General features: G+C 39.6%; 1 protein-coding gene across 7 annotated transcripts in view; it reads right to left on the bottom strand.

The window, feature by feature from the left end:
* MYRIP (myosin VIIA and Rab interacting protein) overlaps positions 1 to 19,826 on the bottom strand; it is a 239,194-nt gene that overhangs the window by 14,698 nt on the left and 204,670 nt on the right. For all 7 annotated transcript variants that reach the window (XM_054817522.1, XM_054817526.1, XM_054817527.1 and 4 more), the window contains 2 exons: positions 17,099 to 17,748; positions 10,231 to 10,470 (listed from right to left, as the gene is read on the bottom strand). In XM_054817522.1, the coding sequence (XP_054673497.1) occupies positions 10,231 to 10,470; positions 17,099 to 17,748 (890 nt within the window). The remainder of the gene's footprint in view (positions 1 to 10,230; positions 10,471 to 17,098; positions 17,749 to 19,826) is intronic.

Raw genomic sequence — 19,826 nt, 5'->3', positions numbered from 1 at the left:
TTTCTCTTTGTTTTTGCTACTATGATATTATGGCATCGTTAGGCTCTATTAAACTGGCATGGGAGGCAGTGACTCGCAATTCACTAGAGAACAGTTGACATCAACAGTTAGATCTAGAAATAGAGAAAGGGAAACTTGCAGCCCTGACAGTATTGACCATGTCTGTGATGACTTGTAGTGCAATCATTTCTAGCTCTGGTCTCAAGCCATTCTATCATGCTCCCAGTCGCATGCCTGTTTCTCAGTCAATATCCTCATTTTTTTGTAGGTAGTTGAGGGGGGCTGAGGAGAAGACAAGTTTTGCTTTGCCACTGGTTGATTCATCTTTTCAGAGTAACCTGACTGAATCTAAACTTGATGAAAACAAAACCAAAACCCAAACCTGCTTCCTCATCTCCCCACCCCCTGGGAGATCGTTGCACAGCTTTGAGAAGGCCCTGAAAAGCCCACCAAAAGTCCATCTCCTTCAGGAGATGCAAGATCTGGGACACTTGCCAAGTCACAGTGAGGGAGGAACAGGGCCATCAATGCTCAACCATCAATGACAATCGTCAACCCTGACCATCAAAATAATTTTTGGCCTAGAAGTGAGCCCTAACCACTCATTACCACAAAAGACTGGGAAAGAAAGCTAAAATTTGCCTTGATATTTGATGGAAGACAAGTATACTGTGATAAACCATGGTATTAAGGGATTACTCTTCTGTGGAAGTTTAAGACTTCCTGCCTTGACCAATATCAGCACTCATTTAGAAAAAGAAAGCTAAATTATCTTACAGAGTGAGCTATCATTCTACTGACATTCCCCAATGTATGACAGAGAAATACAGTCTCTCTTTTTGATTGTGCTAGGTAATTCTGCATATTAGATTTTTACTAATGAATTCAATCCACTGTCCTAATGTAGGTCACAGATGTTATTCCTAGTAATTTTTAATGCCTCATTTCTAGAGAGAAATTGCCTATAATCATGAGAAAGGAAGTTATTTTCCAAGAGGTGAAATATTATGGTCCAAGTTGGAAATGGAAATATTTAAATCTTAAAATCTGCACAGGATTCTGTAAGAGTATCTATAATGGACAAAGACTGAGGACATTTCAAAAATGAAAAAATATTTTTTCTTTAAAATCATCTTTGATATTTTACTAAAAAAACCCAAGACGATTAAAAGGTGGCTAAAATTCACAGCACAAAATTTAACTCTGAGAGTAAGGAAAAAAGAAAAAGTTGACAGGAGGAGTGTTTTGCTGAATTAAGCATCAACTTTTGACACAAAAAAGTGATTCTTATTTTATGACTGAGAGAATGCTACGGAATTAATTTGCTTACCACTATATATGACATACTAAAAATACAAGATACGTATTTATTTACTCAGGGAATAAAATTAAAATCTGTTTTAATATCTGATTCTCGTAAGCTGAGATTCAAATAGCACAGAATATGAAACCTCTTTCCATCTAGACGAATGATAACCAACAGACACTAGCAGCAATGTGAGAAAGGGCCTACTAACTGTGCACAATCTTTACAATGAATTAAGGGTTTATTTTTTTTTAAATTGGGAGCTTAGAAAGATTTTTGAAGACCACTATGGTCAGAAACTGCTAAAAATCTGATTGCTGAAATAAAATTTTAAATTTTTTCCTTCCAAATTTATTACTATAGGGGAGTACATGAGAATAGGAAGATCATACACCTTATATTTGTTTTCTGTTCTTCTTTACTGATAAAACCAAATTCTCATCACAAAGCCAAATAAGACAGCCAGTCTGCTCCACATGCCTACTTCATCCTCATCCCTCCCATCATAACACAGTTGTGATTATGAAATAATTTTCTGCAATGATTATTGATTTTGGCCAAAAGGTATGGTTTTTCAGGCCTGATATTTCCAGGAAAATATTTTCAGTTTGAGAATTTTGCTTGGGAAATGTGGAAACCCTCAATATCACTTTATAGCATCTCTTACTATGTAAGAGATGTAAGAAGACACAGACAAAACAAAGCATTCTCACCTGCTGCAATACAGTAGATAAAAACTGCAACTTTAAATGAAGATCAAAAGCCTTTTGTTTTTCCTAGATAGTGGGAAAGCAGTTAAATAAAAAGGCAGAAAAGTTATGTTAACAGCTACAGAGGTTAACATTTATATAGGTTCAGACTTGCAGAGAACTGTAGGATGAACAACAGCAAGGATAAAGAAACCAGCAAATATAAAATATCATAAAATCTAGATTTTTACAAGTATTGCTACAATATTTAAAATAAAGCAGTGCCTTATTTATTTTTGTTTGTTGGATTTAGAATAACAGATCTCATTAAGACAGAAATTACAAATGACACATCATTTTTTATAAAATGAAACAGATGGGAAATACTGATTTCCACCATCACAAAACAAGTGGCACTAGCAATAGAAAAAGATTTGCAGCAGCATTAAGAAAAGCCAGCTATCTTCAATTTTTGGGTCTACATGATTGTAATTTGGACACTGTACATGTTTCTATTTACAACAGGGTCTGTACCTCAGTTATGCCACAGTCAGGTGCTGACGTCAGAAACACCTGGGCTGAGTTAAGACATCTTCTGCCAAATCACTTCCTACTGTTTGCTGCTGTCCCTCTCCTGGACTTCACCGTCCCAAACCCTTCATAGTACCAACTCTCCAGGGTCAAGTCAGTAGGCTTACCTTAATTGCCCTAATTTACTTAGGTCTATTTAAACTAAACTGACTTCTTTTGCCTTGAAGTAATGCCACAACCACAGTTACCCTGTTCGCTGTGCTGTGACAGAAGTATCTTCCAGCTGAGGAGCAGCGTTTCCTTGAAACTCTTCCAGCTAGGTATGAAGGAGCTCATCTATCCCTGCCAATTCTCTGGGCTGCTTACAAAAGACAAGAGAATAGTAACTTTTTTGTTACAGTCTATTTTCCCCCCATTTTGTTCCAACAGCTTACGCTAATTTTCACTCATTTTCTGTAACTGTATCTGTAAAATGGCTTTTACATTTTCTTCCTAAGTAAATAAATCTTTGGTGATCAGACAACTGAAGGAGATTCACATTGCACACCCGTGGGACAGAGCTGGCTTGGGCATGCATACACTTAAGTATCAAATCTGAGACCATGAGAATCTCGTTTACAAAGGTGCTGCATCCCCCGTCTGAAATCTCACCTATTCTGCATTTCTCTAGGTAGATTCAACAGGGTTTTGATTCAGTTGCTTTAACACAGGCAGGGAAGGTGCAATTTGAAACAGCCTGAAGTATCTGAGGCTTTTCAAACAATGCTGTCAGATATGACACGGACCTGGGGGATGCATGTTTCCTCTGGACTAGCACCTTAAGGCCCTGTTGGGATACCCTAGGGCATCTCAGATGGACTAGCTATATCCATACCTATGCAACTGTATTGAGCCCAGAAAGGGTCAGAATTGGAGGAACACAAACATCACTGCCCACTTTTGAAAACTTTGTAAAAATAAATGTTTATGGCCTCGAAGCGACTATTTTGTTTGAAACCAAAGACTCAGATTTTGACTAAAATAAACTGAGGATCAAATTAGTTTTCCATACTAAAGACCAATAAATAATAGTAAATACATGGGAGAAATCTCTTGAACGGGACTTTTGTCCAGCGAACTACTTAAACAGCTTAAAAATGAACATATGCTTGACTGCTTTGTTGAATTGAGAAATGAAAACTTTGAATCCATTAGCCCAACGTGAAGATTAAAGTCTCATACCTCTTTCAGAAGAAAGAGCCACTGTTTCACCTTCCTTAACCAAAGTCTTTTTTCTCTGCTGTCATTCAAAATCCTGTGCATAGATTATCTGCAGTTCATAAACCTTAAAGATCACTTTTTACAACGCTGCCCACATTCAATTTCAGATTTTGGACTTTGGAAGACTGCCCAGATAATTAACATCATCATAAAAGCCATGATCCACCAAAACACAAGAATTACTCTGAGCATCTTACATACAAAAATGTGAAATAACAGACACACAAATATCTTCTGAGTTTGTAACCCAGGAAGATGTCATTGTATTACACTGTTCAGTTTTATTAGCACAGTAGTAGCAGTGTAGTAAAGCTACTATACTTAGGCTATTACATTTTCTTGCTTAAGTGAGCTGTGAGTTTCTGGCTCTTTTAGGAACTTCTGCTCAGGCATTTCTAAAGTCTTCAGGCATATGAAGCTGGATGGCAGTTTCCTGTTAACCCCTGCCTGGATCAACACACCAACCAAAATACCCAGGAGTTCCTCAGCAATGTTTTCAGTTCAGGAAATTGCAAGGTAACAATCATAAAAACTACTACATCATCTGTGAGGATGGTGCATGCACCAGCACAAATGATTAACGGAAGCCTAGCCACCAGGAGACACAGGCTGTCTCTCGTTATTACAGCACTGCTGTTGCATCATCACAGCCATCCCTACCGTGATGCTTTTAACAGGTCCGTGATACACAGGAGGGATTCACTGCCACGTGCACATCCAACGCCGTTCTCCAGCTCCATCAAGGCCATGGGTATATTTCTCTCCAGAGACCAAGTCCCATGAGCTCTCCTGCACCTGACCTCTCTCGCTGAGCCCTGGCCACCCTCTCCACGGCCAGCCCCAGGCACAGCCACCAGCATACGCCACACCAGGGAGCTGGCTGCCTCCTCTGCCGCGGTAACATGCACCCACATCCACAGCTGCTCGCTACTCCCCTCGCTAAACAGAGGTGCCAGGCGGATTTTCTAATAAGTGTCAATCAATTATACCGGTAGTCAAAAAATGCTAATTTACCTGGTAAAAAATGTCAGATGTACTCTCTTGAAACAAAGAATATCGGCCTCTGGCACAAATACACGTGAAGATGGTACTTGTAGTTCATGCTTTCACCAAAACAAAGTTTTAGAAAATCTAAGATGAGTAAAATATTTCCAGAAAATGAAGGTGTAAATATTTTATGGAAAGAATATTTATGCTGTTATTCATACTATCAAGGAACTTGGGGGTTTCACTGAGGAAACAGGATCACACTGTGCTTCTTCACAAACTTACAGGTTGTCATTCAGAAAAGAGCTATTTTGTGCCTAGCCATGTAATAACGTCAACAGGAAACACCAGCATTTAAACAAAGTTGCTAAGCGTTGGTTGTAAGATTCTCTGAGCTGAAGTAAATCCATAAAGGGATTAAAAGAAATTCCTCAAGCACACAGCAAGTTCCATCAAGCTAATGCAAAGAGGAGAGAATCTCAGTGCTACCACTGAAGTTTAACTTACTTCCTCATTTTTGTATCTTAAGCAAGGTGGAGTACAAAGTAGAAGACTACAAACACAATTAAAGTTTAATAACTATTTCAGTTGTTATACTACACAAGGCAATTTGCAAAATTAGCAGGGGCTATTCTGTTTTTTAAACAGTATCTCTATGGTTTCTGATAAAGTAGTCACAGTGATAGTAGTCACATTTTGAATGCAGTCTGCATTAGGCACTGCTGAAATTGCCTTCTAGAATGTAATTCTGGGATATATCATGAAATATAGACCTGGCCTACACATTTGCATGGAAGGAAAAAAAAAAAGAAGAAAAAAAGAAAAAGAGCAAGGCAGAAAGAACTGTGCAAACCACTGTGCTAGTACAAGATGCTTCACTAACACAACTGTTGCACAATGTGATTTGTGAATTTGATTTGTTCACACCTGAACTCTACAGGGACTGAGCTCTAGCCTCCAGCTCTAGCCTGAGCATAGAGAACTTCATGGCCTTTCATTGCACTACTGAGATGAGAAGGCTTTTCAGGGGTCTGCACACCCTGAAAGACTGCGAACTAATTCTGTAGGTTAATCAGCACAAAATGTTATCTATGAAAACAAGCCTGCTGTAGGATTGTTTGTTTAGAGAGCTGTGAATCTCCACAAGTCCATTTTAGGCAATCACAGACTTAGAAATGTTGAAAATGATTGTGCTGAAGGTCTAAGAGGATTTAAGTCTAAGGCATAAAATTAACTTGTGTTAATTAATACCCACCTAAATCCTCAAGTATCCCACATGAACTAAATAATTAAAGGTCAGCATTTGCAAACTCTTATCTTAAAGGCAGACATACAACTCAAGAGCTTAGCTTGAGTTGATAACTGAGAACACATAAATGCCCAACTTCAGCTAACTCCCCACTCAAGACATGCCAATTCTTGCCATTGCTGCAGACCTGAATATACTAAATGCCCTTTTTAAAGCATCAGCTCAACATGGGATTCTATGGGATTCCCGGCTTCCATTAAAAACAGAAGTCCAGATTTTGAAAGGGGCAGACATGAAAAAATCAGATTTTCATGAGCACCAGGTACTACATTTTCAGTGATTCAATAAACAATACATGCTTTTGAAATCTTATTCTACAGTCAGGTGTACTCTAACTAGAAATTCCCTGTGATTCAAGGTTGCTAATGTGTTCCAGAATAAGCCTGAGAATAGAAGACTAAAGGCTAACAAAAACAAGCAACATGGCTAAAATATAGTATTTAATTTGTGTTCAGCAGCTCAAAGGAGATTGTAGGCACTTGAGCTCTCATTTCAATGGCCCAGAATTAGCGCTTCTGTGCACCTAATTTGAAACTCAATGCCCAGGTCAGAAGTCTGGGTCTCTGGCCAAGAATGTTAAGTGCTAGTCTGAAAGATCTGTAACTCCCTACATATGCGTTCTCCAAAAATCAGGCTTCTTAGAGACAGCATATTGGGACATGTGGCTTTTAAGACATCTAAAATTACTGGTTCCCTGAAAATACGTTTTCTATGCTTGTCTCCATTGAGACATGCCATCTACTCATCTTAAAGTTATTGCATGTTTTATGAGTTTAGCTAGATCTTTGTATTTTAGGTTACCATAGCCACAACTGGTATACACTGTCATCTTCAGTATTTCATTATAAGATGTTGGTCAGCTACCTTTCCAAAGAGAAGGCACACATCAGAAGATTTTAAATCACCTTTAAGGACAACTGTCAGGAATAAGAATCAAAGCATCCTGCTTGTTTCTCTACAGCTGAAGCAAGTTCCGCTATCAATTCTGCTGAAGTCATGACCATGAATAGTACTGGGATATTTTGGTTTCTTTATTATAGACAGAAAGAATATATACTGCAACCATGAATGACTAAGACTTTTTTCGTCCAAAACCAATAAAGAATTAGGAACTCCAAGCATTCCCTTTTTGCAGAACATGGTATGTCTCTTATTTTTTAAAACTTAAGGCAATTTTACTGAGGAAAAAAAAAATATTAATCTTTGCATTATTTTAAGTAACATACATACATAAGACATACAACTGTTAAATGATAAAATTAGAAGAAGAAAAACAACTAATATTACTTTTTAGATGCATGCAGATGAATAAGCACACCACAAAACATACCTTTGCCATTTTCTGTGCTTAGTTCACCGTATAGGAGCATTTCAGAAAGACCTATTCACAGCTTTTAACTCTGGACTTCAATTGCCTCACGTTATACCCTAGCTAGCCTATATATCCTGTTGAATAATTTGATATTGCTAGTTTGTCTTTGTAAACCAAAGACAAGCTATATTGAATGCTGCTAACAAGCAGTAGTGATAAAGCTTTTATGTGATTTCCTTAGAAAGGTTGCGTGTACATCATGGGGGTATTTGCATACATGATGGTGAAGGTACTTACATTGCTGTGTATTCCATGGCTAAATAACTCAGAATCAGAGTCACAGAATACTTAAGTTTGGAAAGGACCTCTGGAGATCTCCTAGTCCAACCCTTCTGCTCAAAGCAGCGTCAACTAGATCAGGTTGCCCAGGGCTGTGTCCAGTCAAATTTTGATCACATCCAAGGATGTAGACTCTAGAATGTCTCTGGGAAACCTATTCCAGAGTTTGACCACCCTCACAGTGAAAAAGCTTTTTATGTTTAGATGGAATTTCTTGTATTTCAGTTTGTGCCCAACGATTCTTGTCCTGTCACTGGTCACGAGTGAGAAGAGTCTGATTCCCACGTCTTTATTTTCCACCTCAAACACCCCTCATCCCTCCCATCACGTATTAATACACATTGAAGAGATCTTCCCTGACCCTTCTCTTCTATAGGCTAGATGACTCCAGCTCTCTCAGCCTCTCCTCATTTGACAGATGCCCCAAACTTTTAATCATCTCTGTGGCCCTTCACTGGACTCACTTCAGTATGTCTTTGTGTCCCTTGTACTGGGGAGCCCAGAACGGGACACAACACTCTAGAATTGGCCTCACCAGTATTGAATAGAGGGGAATAATCACCTCCCTTGATCTGTTGGACGCCAGTGAACAAGTGCACGTTGCTGGCTTATGTTCAACTTGGTGTTCACCAGGACCCCTATGTCCTTTTCTGCCAAGCTGTCTACCAGCCAGATGGCCTCCAGCCAGTGTGGGTGCAAGGGGTAATTGCTTCCCAGGTGCAGGGCTTTGCATTTCCCTTTGTTGAACTTTTGTCGTCCCATTTCTCCAGCCTGTCAAGATCCTCTGAATGACAACAGAACTATCTCACGTATCAACCGCTCCTCCAAATTTAGGGTACACTCTGTTTCATTGTTTCTGTCAACAGTGTAGATGTTAAACAGTACTGGTCCCAGTATTGACCACTGCAGTTTACCACTAGTGACTGACCTCCAGATAGATTTCGAGCCTCTGATCAAAGCCCGGGAATTCAGGCAATTTTCAATCCACCTCACTGTCTGCTTATCCAGTCCTTACTTGCTCAATTTGTCTGTGAAGATGCTATGTGAGACAGTGTTGAAAGCCTTGTTAAGGTCAAAATAAACAATATTTAGTGCTCTGAATACCTCACATTACCATGATCTTTCAAAGATGAGCAACAGTGGCCTCACAATGGCATGGGCCAGTTCGCTCAGCTCTTGTGAGGGCATCCCTATCGGGTGCCATGCACATGTGTATGTCCCATTTGTTGAAATATTTGCTAATCTGATCCTCCTCTACCAATGGTAAGTCTTCACTGCTCCAGACATTCCCATAGGTCTCAGGGGCCTGGGATTCTTGAGGGCAAATCTTACCCATAAACTGAGGTGAAAACAATGCTGTGTAATTTAGCCTTTTCCATGTCCCACATCACCAGGTCATTGCAGTAGCGATCCCCGCTTTCCCTGATCTGCCTTTTGCTGCCGATACATCTGTCAAAGCTCTTCTTATCTCCCTTCGTGTCCCTCACCAGATTCAAGTCCAGGTGGGCATTGGCTTTCCTGACATCATTCCTGCACACTTGGACAGCCTTCTGTCATCCACCTGGGTACCTTGATCGTGCTTCCACCTCTCGCTGTATTAGTTCTTTAAACCATTTGAACAAAGTACCTTTCAAATGATGAATAGATTTCCTTTAGAGAGTTGTCCACACCCCCTGTCAAAGCTGAGCTACTGTGCAGACAAGACCCCAAGAGGTGAGTCAAGACACACAGCAGACAAGAATGAGCCTAAGTGCATCTAAGGGATGAGTGCTTTATTGGCAAGGGGCAGTGCTGGGCTTCTACAGCACCAAATTCAAGCACACCACATGATCTGAAGAGAAATGCAGAGGTGGAAAGGGAAGAAGGCAGGTGGCAAGTCCTGTGGCGTCACACTGAAATCAGACATCTCATTGTAAGGGTGAAATGGCACAAATGAAAGATCTCACACATTATCAGAACTGACACTGGATTTCGGTTTCACTAGAATATGTTACTACTCACAGAGGCCTATTAGCTGACTGAGTAACAGGGTTGGAAAGCTTTAAAGAAGCACAAAATGTTCTGAGAGAGGCAAAAGAAGAATCTATGACATCAGAATGAACTGCATGATACTAAAAAGAGGGGAGCAAATAAATGGACTGGAAGAAACCATTTAAACCAGCTGGATAGAATGGAGGAGAAAAGTAGAACAGGATCTGTTTTTAAATAAAAACATATAAGCCAATTCTCAGAGAATATAAACTGACATAATTCCATTAATATCAGCCCCTTAACAGGTTTATTATAGAAGCTAAGTTCACTGCTTTGAGTTGATGCTGTAGGCTCTCAGGGAGGAACACACACCTTTTACCTGCACAAGGGTTGCAGGCTCAGACCCACTCTAAAGGACCTCAGGGTTTTTTTTAAGCTACTGTGTTTAATTTTCTAACCACAAGTTTCTCTTTCTGGATTCTAACTTTTACAACACTGTCCCGACTCCTCTACAATGACCACTTACCTTCTTCAGCTCTTCCTGAATACTTCTGCCATTCTCCTCCGAGGACAAACTCTCCTTCTGGTTTTCAGGGTCTGTTCTAGGTTCTGACTCTTGCTCTTCACCAGAAGATGTCTCCTTGTCACTCATTTTAGCAGCAAGCTGAAATAATCTGGATTTAAGCTCCTCTTCCATAAGGTCAGGCTTGATACTATGATGCTGATCCTCACTGCTTATATCTGTTTCTGATAAATCATCGAAATCCTACAAAGACAGTAGAAGAACCGTATAATTACTGTATAGGTACAGAAAGAGAAGCAGCTTCCTAGAAAAGCGTAGGTAGGATCACTCTGCAGGGAAGCTAGAAAGAAAGCACACTAAGTGTGCTGATAAGAAAATACCATGTCTTTACAGAGGAATGCCAGTAAACCCACACTTGTTGGATTATATTTATCATTCCTGCTCACTTTTACATTATGTAAAAAGGAACTATCAAAATCATTATGTATCTGTGTGCAACTAATAAAATACGCCTAAATGGCATTTCCCATTCCCAGATAAAGAAAGTGAAGTGTGGGAACTTGTGACCTGGCAGTTGTGTCCAGCTTTCAGTTGCAAGCTGTGCTTGAGTTCCCTGACTGCTTGGTCTTGAGCATTACCTGTGTTTTTCTTAAAGACTACTGGAAACAAGTTTTGAAAAAAATCTCTCTTTTATTACATGATGGTGTTTAAGATTTTCTGCTTTCCCAGTGATTATGTACATAGGTGGATCCTTTACAGTGAGGACTATTTTCCAAATGCCAACCTTGAACCAACAAGTTCAATCTTTAGGAACACCTTCTTTTCTTACTCTTGGATCCTTAAAGGTGAGAAGTCCTCAGAGGCTCAGTTAAGTACAATGGGTGTTACAGACTCAACCACAAGTTCCTTAATTTGGAGGCTGGACAGAAGAAAAACAAAATCTTTTTGCAAGCCTGCTCAGCAGGGTGCCTGCCCAACAATTAATAATGTGGAAAAGGGGATTTTTTTTTTGTCAGCCCTTGCAAGAAATCTGAAAATATCTCACAGTTGTTCCAAAAACTAATGTCCAGATACACACCAATTCATTCTCTGGATCTGTGCTATCTGCTTAGTACCCGGAGTCCCCTGATTTCCACTACAGTCCATGGAGAGGGAGACAGGCATCTCCCAGAGTAATCCGCTCCACCGATAACGTTAACTGCCTTCTGGAAACGTTCTTCTCTCCCTGCTGACTGCTAAGAGAAAGCTCTGAATCATTAGACACTTTGTTTAGTGCTTCAGTCAAGTGCATAAAGTAAAGATGGAATTAGGTGGTTTTAAGTGATGAATTCTTTGAAATGGAGCATAATCGTGACAAAAAAGAAGGCGGCTATGAAGAATGCAGCCTGGGACCCAGAGGCGGCAGGCACATTGCAACAGGGTCTAAGAGGATGATTTGGAGCAATTCTCAGATAAAAAATTATTCCTATTTGCCTTATGCTCTCCTACCGTGACAGGACCAGACACTGCTGGAGAGACTAAAAGCTGCGCTCTCTCTACCATTCATCTGGAAATACATAAACAGGAGGTTTGTTTTGCACAGCTACTCTCCCTGCAGCTGCAGAAGCAGTATTTATGGATGGATCGATTACCTCCCGTTCTCAGGGGAAACGTTAACTCTGACGACTCCCTCAAACTCCCACCCGCCAAACGGATCTTAACGGATTGACGCATCGTGTTCGTAATGTCAGCCTTCATCTCTCGCACAGTAAACCCTACCGTAGTGTCTAGCACTTCTACAGCTTTCTGGACGGTGTTTGTCTGCAGTTACCTGTGAATTAATTACACAACTAAATTATCACTTTATAGCTCACCTTCAGAATGCAGAAGGCCCTTTTAGAAAATGAGGATTTGAAAGTACGTGATTAGCTATAATAGAAGGGGAACCACGGGCTTATGCTGAAATTTACTCTTTTCTCAAACAATCAGCTTTTGCAGAATAAAAAGCCTTTTCTGCCAAATGAACTTCCGAGCTGTTCTGAGTAAGATCGAGAACAAGATTTCAAATCAGTGTATTCCCGCTTTAGTTTTATAATATGTTATGATATGCTTTTATATACAGTTAGAAGGCTGGTGTCATTTAATCTTTTAAATTAAAAATCTATATTTATCACAATGGTGCTTCCTCAAATTGTAACAAGAGAGGTTTTTTTGTAGACATATGCTGCATGTCATTCAACAACTCATTACAACCCCTGCCCAGCAATTTGCTAATGAAAAATACTCACATATTGCTAAACCTCTTGCTACATTTTTTTTAGCTTTTTGTTACATTTGCCAGCACAGGTGAAAGTCATGAGCTGCCTTGGCATCCGTAGGGTTTTATTCCATACTAGCTAAATTTGTGTTATGAATGCACATGCTTTCTCAGGGGAGGACTCACCTTGAGGGTATTGATTTTATTGCAGCTGGATTCAGGTATGTCTATTATCCATCCTTCTGCTTTTCAACCTCCTTACAATGAGCAGGTGGAGTATTTACAATTGCAAGAGCTATTAGTTCCTGCTTACATGCAGAGGTAACGATATCCTACAATGCTATACTTTGTGGTTTCTGGTAAGCTGCTTGGCTTGTGTGTTGAGCTTTTCAAATGGTGGCAGTGAACTATTTGCAAGGAGATGATACCTCTTTCATGGATTAACAGTTTAAACAATGCATTAGAAGCCATGAAAACAATAAAAAATAATAAATACTTTGAAAGGCACTATTATTATTTAATAGATGCTATCTTAAACTTCATTATTCTTTACTGTTCACTCTTTGAGTCTATCTGGTAAGTTTAATGACATCTTTGTGTTGGTATAAATCATTGTGTAAACTCCCATTTGCATCTATCAGCAACATATAATACTAACATCTGCAAACAAGAATAAAAGGCTACCACTTTATCTGAAAACAGATCCTCAGTGAGGGCCTGGCAGACTAATACAGCCACAAACCCAGTCTCACTGAAAGAAAAACAAGTGTTTCTAGTGCAAGCATAAATCCTTTAGCAGACAATGAACTAGGAAATAACACCCTTCCTCATACATACTGTCCAAATCCTTGCATGCAAATGGTTGATAACTCAATGTAATCCTAGCAAACAAAAAATGCCCCAAAGTAAAACAAGCAAGCAAAGTACCGGCTAGGAGGCTCAAAAGAACAAAATCCATGTTATACGATAAACTCTTGAGAGAAAGCTCCACTCATATAGGAAACCAAAAATCAGAAACTACAGTTTTTAGGAGAAGACACAAATTGTGAGGTTTGCAGGCAGTTTGTCAGTGAGAGCCCATGTAATTTCAGGGCAGCTATTTTCAATAAATACATCCCAAGCGCCATCCCGTGGGGACGGGCAGCCCGACAGCGCTCACCCTGTACCTCGCCGCAGGGCAGGAGGGCTCTAATTAACAAGTGGATTTCTTGATCAAAGAAGCAAACTCATAATGAGGGCACTTCCTTCACTTGAAGCAATTAAGCCACTCCACTTTCCATCAGGAATATAAGAATTGCAGCTACGCTAATCAACGTCTCCTCCTCTCAGAAAGATAATGAAAGCCAATATATTAGTGTTCTTATTTAAGAATATAAATTATTAATAACAATGAAAGCAGACAGAGATTGGTGGTTTGAGTGGCAATTTCTTGTAAACAGTTACAATTTGAAAAATAATTATCATTACAAGCAAGATTGCACTTCCCAATCCAGTGCAACTGGATTCCTGGATTCCCCAGGAATATACGTCTTCTGCGTTACATAAGCAATCAGGTCATCAGAAATTTATTACAGTAGGACATCAGTTTTATCAGGACAGTTTTCACATCCCTCTGTACTTGCTTCATGACTGTGTTTACAGCATTTCTACAGGCAACCCAGTGAAGCAGGTTGTTCTTTTACCTATCATAAAGCGGCAAAAATTCTCCCCAACTACAATACATCTTGATACCTGTTCTCAGGTTTCCCTTTTTAAGTCACTCCAGGCTTCATACAATGAATTCTCTCTCAGTTACAAAGTCAGCATTCCAATGTTGAGTCTAAAATCAGTTTTAAAAAATTACCACAGCATTATCCTAATCTAGGCACTGGATCTTGATTTAAAAATACCTAATTTTTAACAGAAATTCAGTTGTGAGTGATGAAATGATTGCAATTGTTCCAGAATGTTACTGTTTACAATTCTCTAGACTTGGAGCAAGGAGAGAGGAAAGGCCCCTTTTTCATTTCACTGTGAGTCTCTGAGAGCAGCAAACAAGAAAACAACCTGCACTACTTGAAAATTCAAAAAGAAAACCCAACTTTTAGACTGCTAAACTGAAGTCCTGTTCTGCAACGTTGATGAAAACATAATGGTTAACAAATTGTCATGTTTGTATTACAATGCAGTAAAATAAGGTTATTATTACAATGCAATAAAATCAGGGAAAAGTATGTTTCTTCATTGCAATTTACATATGATCAGTTGTTCAGTGTCTAATATCTAGATGCAACATGGTTTAGAAGAGCATTTTGTATGGGTTCTGTAAATTCTGTATAACCTCAGCATGTGAAAATCTGACTGGTTTAAGACTCCCACAATGAAGCTTCTGTAAGTTTACGCTGACTGCGGTTCTCCATGCACCTACACTATCATTTTGTACAAACTGTTTACACCTAGGGCTCTCTCTGCTGCAGCCTCAATCATTTTACCGAAATCAATACATTACTTTGGGGATTATATAAAACCCTGACACCCCTTTAATCTCATTTTTCTAAGCAATATAAATGATGTCAGGCTAATTTATTATCATACCTCAAATCATATTCCTTACGCTCATGAAAATTTTAATTGCTTCCTAGAATTGCTCAACTGTGCAACATCCTTGCTATAAATTGTAGTAGCCAGTCCGCTCCTGCTCCCAGCAGTGCTTGCTGTAGGATGGAGTAACAGTTCCCCGAATGTGGGCACCAGCCGTCAAATCAGCCACCAGGGTGTGCGCGTGTGTCCAAACACAAACTAAATGTATGCAAACCCACCCATACATCAGCTTCCTAGTGAGATTTTCATTGCTTTGAAAACGGTAGCGTGATGTGGAGGCAGTGTACCTCCGCCTGCCCCACTGTGGCTGAGGGAGCAGGACAGCAACAAAAACCAGTCTTTTAGCCTCAGGGGTAAAATGAAGGGGAGAATGGGTCAGAATCCCAAACCTTGCATTTTTGAGCACAACAGAGAGGTATAAGCAACACTTAAGATGCAAAGCAACTCACAAAAGAGTTGGAAAGAACAATCACTTTCTGCACGAGCTCGCACTTTGAAGCACGCACTACGCTGCTGAAGTATGCCGTCACGTACGTCTGGAAGCACCCTGCCTTTCTGTTCTCCACTGGAGAAACGTCTCCAGGACATCTTCCCTGTGAGCTCTGCTCTTCTATACTCTGCAGAGCAGTAGTAACTTGAAAGCCACAATGTGAATACAGACACACAGACACACAGAATATGCACAAATACGCAAAGCTAGAAAGGGAAATGCATAAGTCTGTGTACAAAATGTGGTCTTTGTGCAGTCCCTGCTAAGTCCTGTAATTCTGCCTGATGTTCTAAGAAGTCATTAATGGCCACTGATGTGTTGTTAGAGCACATTAGCATACATAACTCCCCTTCAACAACTGTACATTATAAATGTATGAGGTCATGAGTACAAATTAATCAGTACAAAACACTCATACCTGTCTTCTAAAAGCAGATGGAATAGATACAGAATTAACAAGCATTAAAAACCTGCTGAAATTCTAGAATCCTAATCTTGACTTATGATCAGCTGTACTGATGTCTTTCTAAGGGAAATATAGGCTAGGAGCATAAGCAAAGAAAAAACAATTCCAGGCATCCTAAAATTGCTGAGATGGCTTCAAAGACAGGATCAGATTGCCTGTAGTCAGAGGCATAGGGAGAAGAGAGCACTTAGCTCCTTGCTTCAGGCTTACCATTGCTCTATTGCAGCAATGATGCAGCTACAGGATTTGAGAGGGGTAGGACAGGGGAAACGGAATTGGACGAGGGGTCAGTATTCTCCTCATCCAGCTGGGTAACTAGTTAGAAGTGTGCTTGTACTGCTAAACAAGTTTTGGGGGACAACTGGATCCCTTACATATATCAGTCCCAGGTCTGGACAAACTCCAAACAGACTTCATTGCTTTTTGGTTATCTCACACTTGTTTAAAAGAAATGTCTGTGGAGTGCTTTGCTGCCTTCAAGTTGCATGATCAGTTATTCCAAGTTTGAGCTGTTACATTCTGTTTGGTTTTCTTTTTTTTTTTAAATCAAATGACAAATTATTTAAACGGAAGTAGTTTGTAAACACTTACCCTAACACACCAGAACTCATAATCAGGTGACCAACCGCAGACATCACTTGGGCCATATTTCAAAAACAGACCTTTCTGAATTTCTGCTGCTCATTAGCTTTATCCCTTATCAGGACATTGGCAAACAGCACACAGAAGATTCCCAGGCATATGAGTTATTTCTTATTCCAAAAATAAAGGAGTTAAAAAAGACCACAATGCAATAAAACAGGCGATTAGTCAATATTTGTTAGCTGTTGGCTAATGCTGACTTTTTTTTTTTAAGAGCACTGTATCTTACAGTATTAACAATGCCACTGATCAGATGGAAGTGGCATATTTGAGAGAGAGGCAAAGCCTGTTCATGGTATACGTAACACTTTACCTTTGCTTCTTCTCAGTTATGCGGCATGAGGAGGATAAAGCTTCCAAGAACACTCCACCTCCCACTCACGATTCACAAGTCTAGCTTGATTAGTTTTGCCCAGCTCTTTTTGAGATTGCATTCAGTAAGCTCAAACACAATTACCTGACTTAAATTCATCTGGTTGGTTTTTGTGTGATTTTTTCCTTCGCATAATTCTTCAGAAATGGCTTTGTTCTTCCTCCACCTTCTTGATCTCTTTTCTAAATCGTAATGGACTTCTTCAGTCTCACTGCTGTCCGAATACTCCAAGCTGGTTGCCTGTGGATTGAAATTTACATCTAGTTCTCCGTGGAAATGTTTTTTTTCCATTCTGGGCATATCACTTTGAGTTCTGCTTTGTAACCAGAGAAGTTTGCTAGGTCCTTTAGCTTCCTGGGAAGAATTTACTGAAGACGTTTCAGAATCGGAGAACAGTGTCTCAGTATTGGTGTATAACCCAGAGGAAGGGGAGGTCACTGCCTGGTACTGATCATTGCCATAAACCCATTCAGTACCATACTGGGAATTGGCGTAATAGAAATCGTCTGGTAATTGCCGAGGTCTCCGACGCAACTTGTTCAAGGCCACATTCCAGTCGTAGTCATCCTCGCTGTCTGAGCCCATCTCGTCATAGGCAGACACAATGCTGGATTCATTCTCCAAAGCTTCGAATACTTGACTTTTTGGTTTGGCGAGCATTCGAGGACGAGGCAAAGTGACGTTCTGCAAAGCCACCCAGTTTCCATCAGTGCTTTGAAAAACAGAAGGCGGATCTATGAAAACGAAACAAGAACAATTATCATTACGTGATCAGTGTGAAAGGCTTATTTCACTTGCCAATTGGCAATCAACTGGTCACAAATTGGAGGGTTCAACAAATGAACTAATGCAAGTGTTGCTGCTACATGAATTCTCTCGCATTGTGAGTCATGCTGCTGCACTTTTAATCAGAAGCCACCGCTTAAACTCACGGTGATGACCATTTAAAATGTGAGAGTATTTGGACCACAGCTTTTTTTTAGAAGAATTATTAGGAAAGGCTGAGGGAACATCAGTACACAGACATGCATAAATCCTGTCTTTTGCAAATGTCTGCAATTCTGTGTGCAGTTCTGCTCCCCCATCTGGAAAAGGAAAGATGGAAAAGGATCAGAGAAGAGCAACAAAGTTTGCACCAGGTTCTGAAATGGCTTCCATTCAAGGAATGATTAAGTAAGCCAGAGCTCTGCCATCTGGAGGAAAGCAGACTGACAGGATGCACGCTAAGAGATGGGGGAATCTCTTCCAACCTAACTACTGAAGGACACTGAGTGAAAGTAATGAAATCAAGGTTCAAAACAAACAAAAGAAAGGAGTGGGATGCAATAGGTACCAGACCTGTGGAGCTTCTTGCCTAAGGGTGTTATGGATGCTAGAAATTAATCTGAGATAAAACGGAGATGGCTATGGACATAGAACAGAAATCCACTGAGGTTTACTAAATACAGAAAAACACTTCTAGCTGAGGTAGCCATGAATCTGAAAGTTCTGGAGGTTCAGAGCCTACTCTGAGGCAGCATGAAAAATATTTGCATTCTCCTAATCTTTCCTAGGCTCTTGCTTATGGCACGTTGCTGCTGTTCTATCCTAGACTAAATGAGTTTTTTGTCTGACCCAAGCACTGCTTGTATTCTTGTATTCTTACACTTCTTCAGAGTATGTTTTACAACTCCAACAGGAAAAAAAAAGACACAAATATGGTCAAAAAGTGCTGTACAATTCACAAAATTGCATTTCTTCTAAATTTAGATTCCATTTCTAATCAGACTTGAAAAGTCCCTTAATGGGAAATGTGAATGTGTGAAGACTCTGCCTCCCACAGCAGTTGAATAAATATATAATACCATGGATTTACACAGTAATCTCAGCCTACTGAATGAACTTTTCAGCCTTACAGGTTCCTTCCATGGGTTCAAATTTGCCATTTGCAGAAAACTGTAGAAATACCTATTATAAACTATTCGTTTTCTAAAACTGTAAATAGAACATCACTATTTAAAAATTGAAGTTGTAAAATATGGATAGTGTTGTAGATGATACTCAAGCATCTTGCATTATATGACTATAAACACTTGGAGCTCAAGAAGATGACTTTCTCCCTGGAATTGTTCATAAAGAACTTATGTATACAGTAAGAAGGCGTGCTCAGTTAAAAAAAAAAAAAAGTCCATGGTGCACTACCACCAACAAAACATCCCCAACAAAAAAGAAACAATAATTAAATGGTCATTAAACCTAGGAGCTATGCAAGATTTAGAACAGTTTTTGTATTTGTTACTCATTTGAGTCCTTTTGGCTTGTTTTCACTTCCTAAATTTCATGACAATTCAGACAACTTGAGAAAATACATCACTGACATCATTCTTACTCCTGCTTAAAAAGAAATCAAAATAGTTTTCCTGAGCAGTGACCAGCTGAGGATATAACTGAAGTCAGGTTTATAGAGAGAACTAATAACTCTCTATTTTAACAGCTGATTTTGGAGAAAAAAAAGAATACAAGCTATCAAGCATAAGTTCACCTTTTCCAACTATGCTTACTAACAAAGTATAAGATTCTCTTGAGAGAAAGAGGACCTTTCCTTAAAACCATTGTTCCTCCAAACAAAGCAAACAGCTCTTCAACACATAAATCTCCAAGAGGAATTGAATTCTGCTGCATGACATCACACAAACATAATGCAGTAGAGTGCCACATGATTATACTTTTTTCACTCCCAAACCATATCCCCTTATTTTGTTTAGCAACAACACATAAGAATCGGTCAAACATCCTCAGTTAACTGAAGAAAGGACAGGATAGTTGTTGATTA

Source organism: Grus americana, chromosome 2 (genome assembly GCF_028858705.1).
Source record: "Grus americana isolate bGruAme1 chromosome 2, bGruAme1.mat, whole genome shotgun sequence".
NCBI lineage: Eukaryota > Metazoa > Chordata > Aves > Gruiformes > Gruidae > Grus > Grus americana.
The sequence above is the reverse complement of the archived record's forward strand: the minus strand, read 5'-3'. Positions and strand labels throughout refer to the sequence as shown.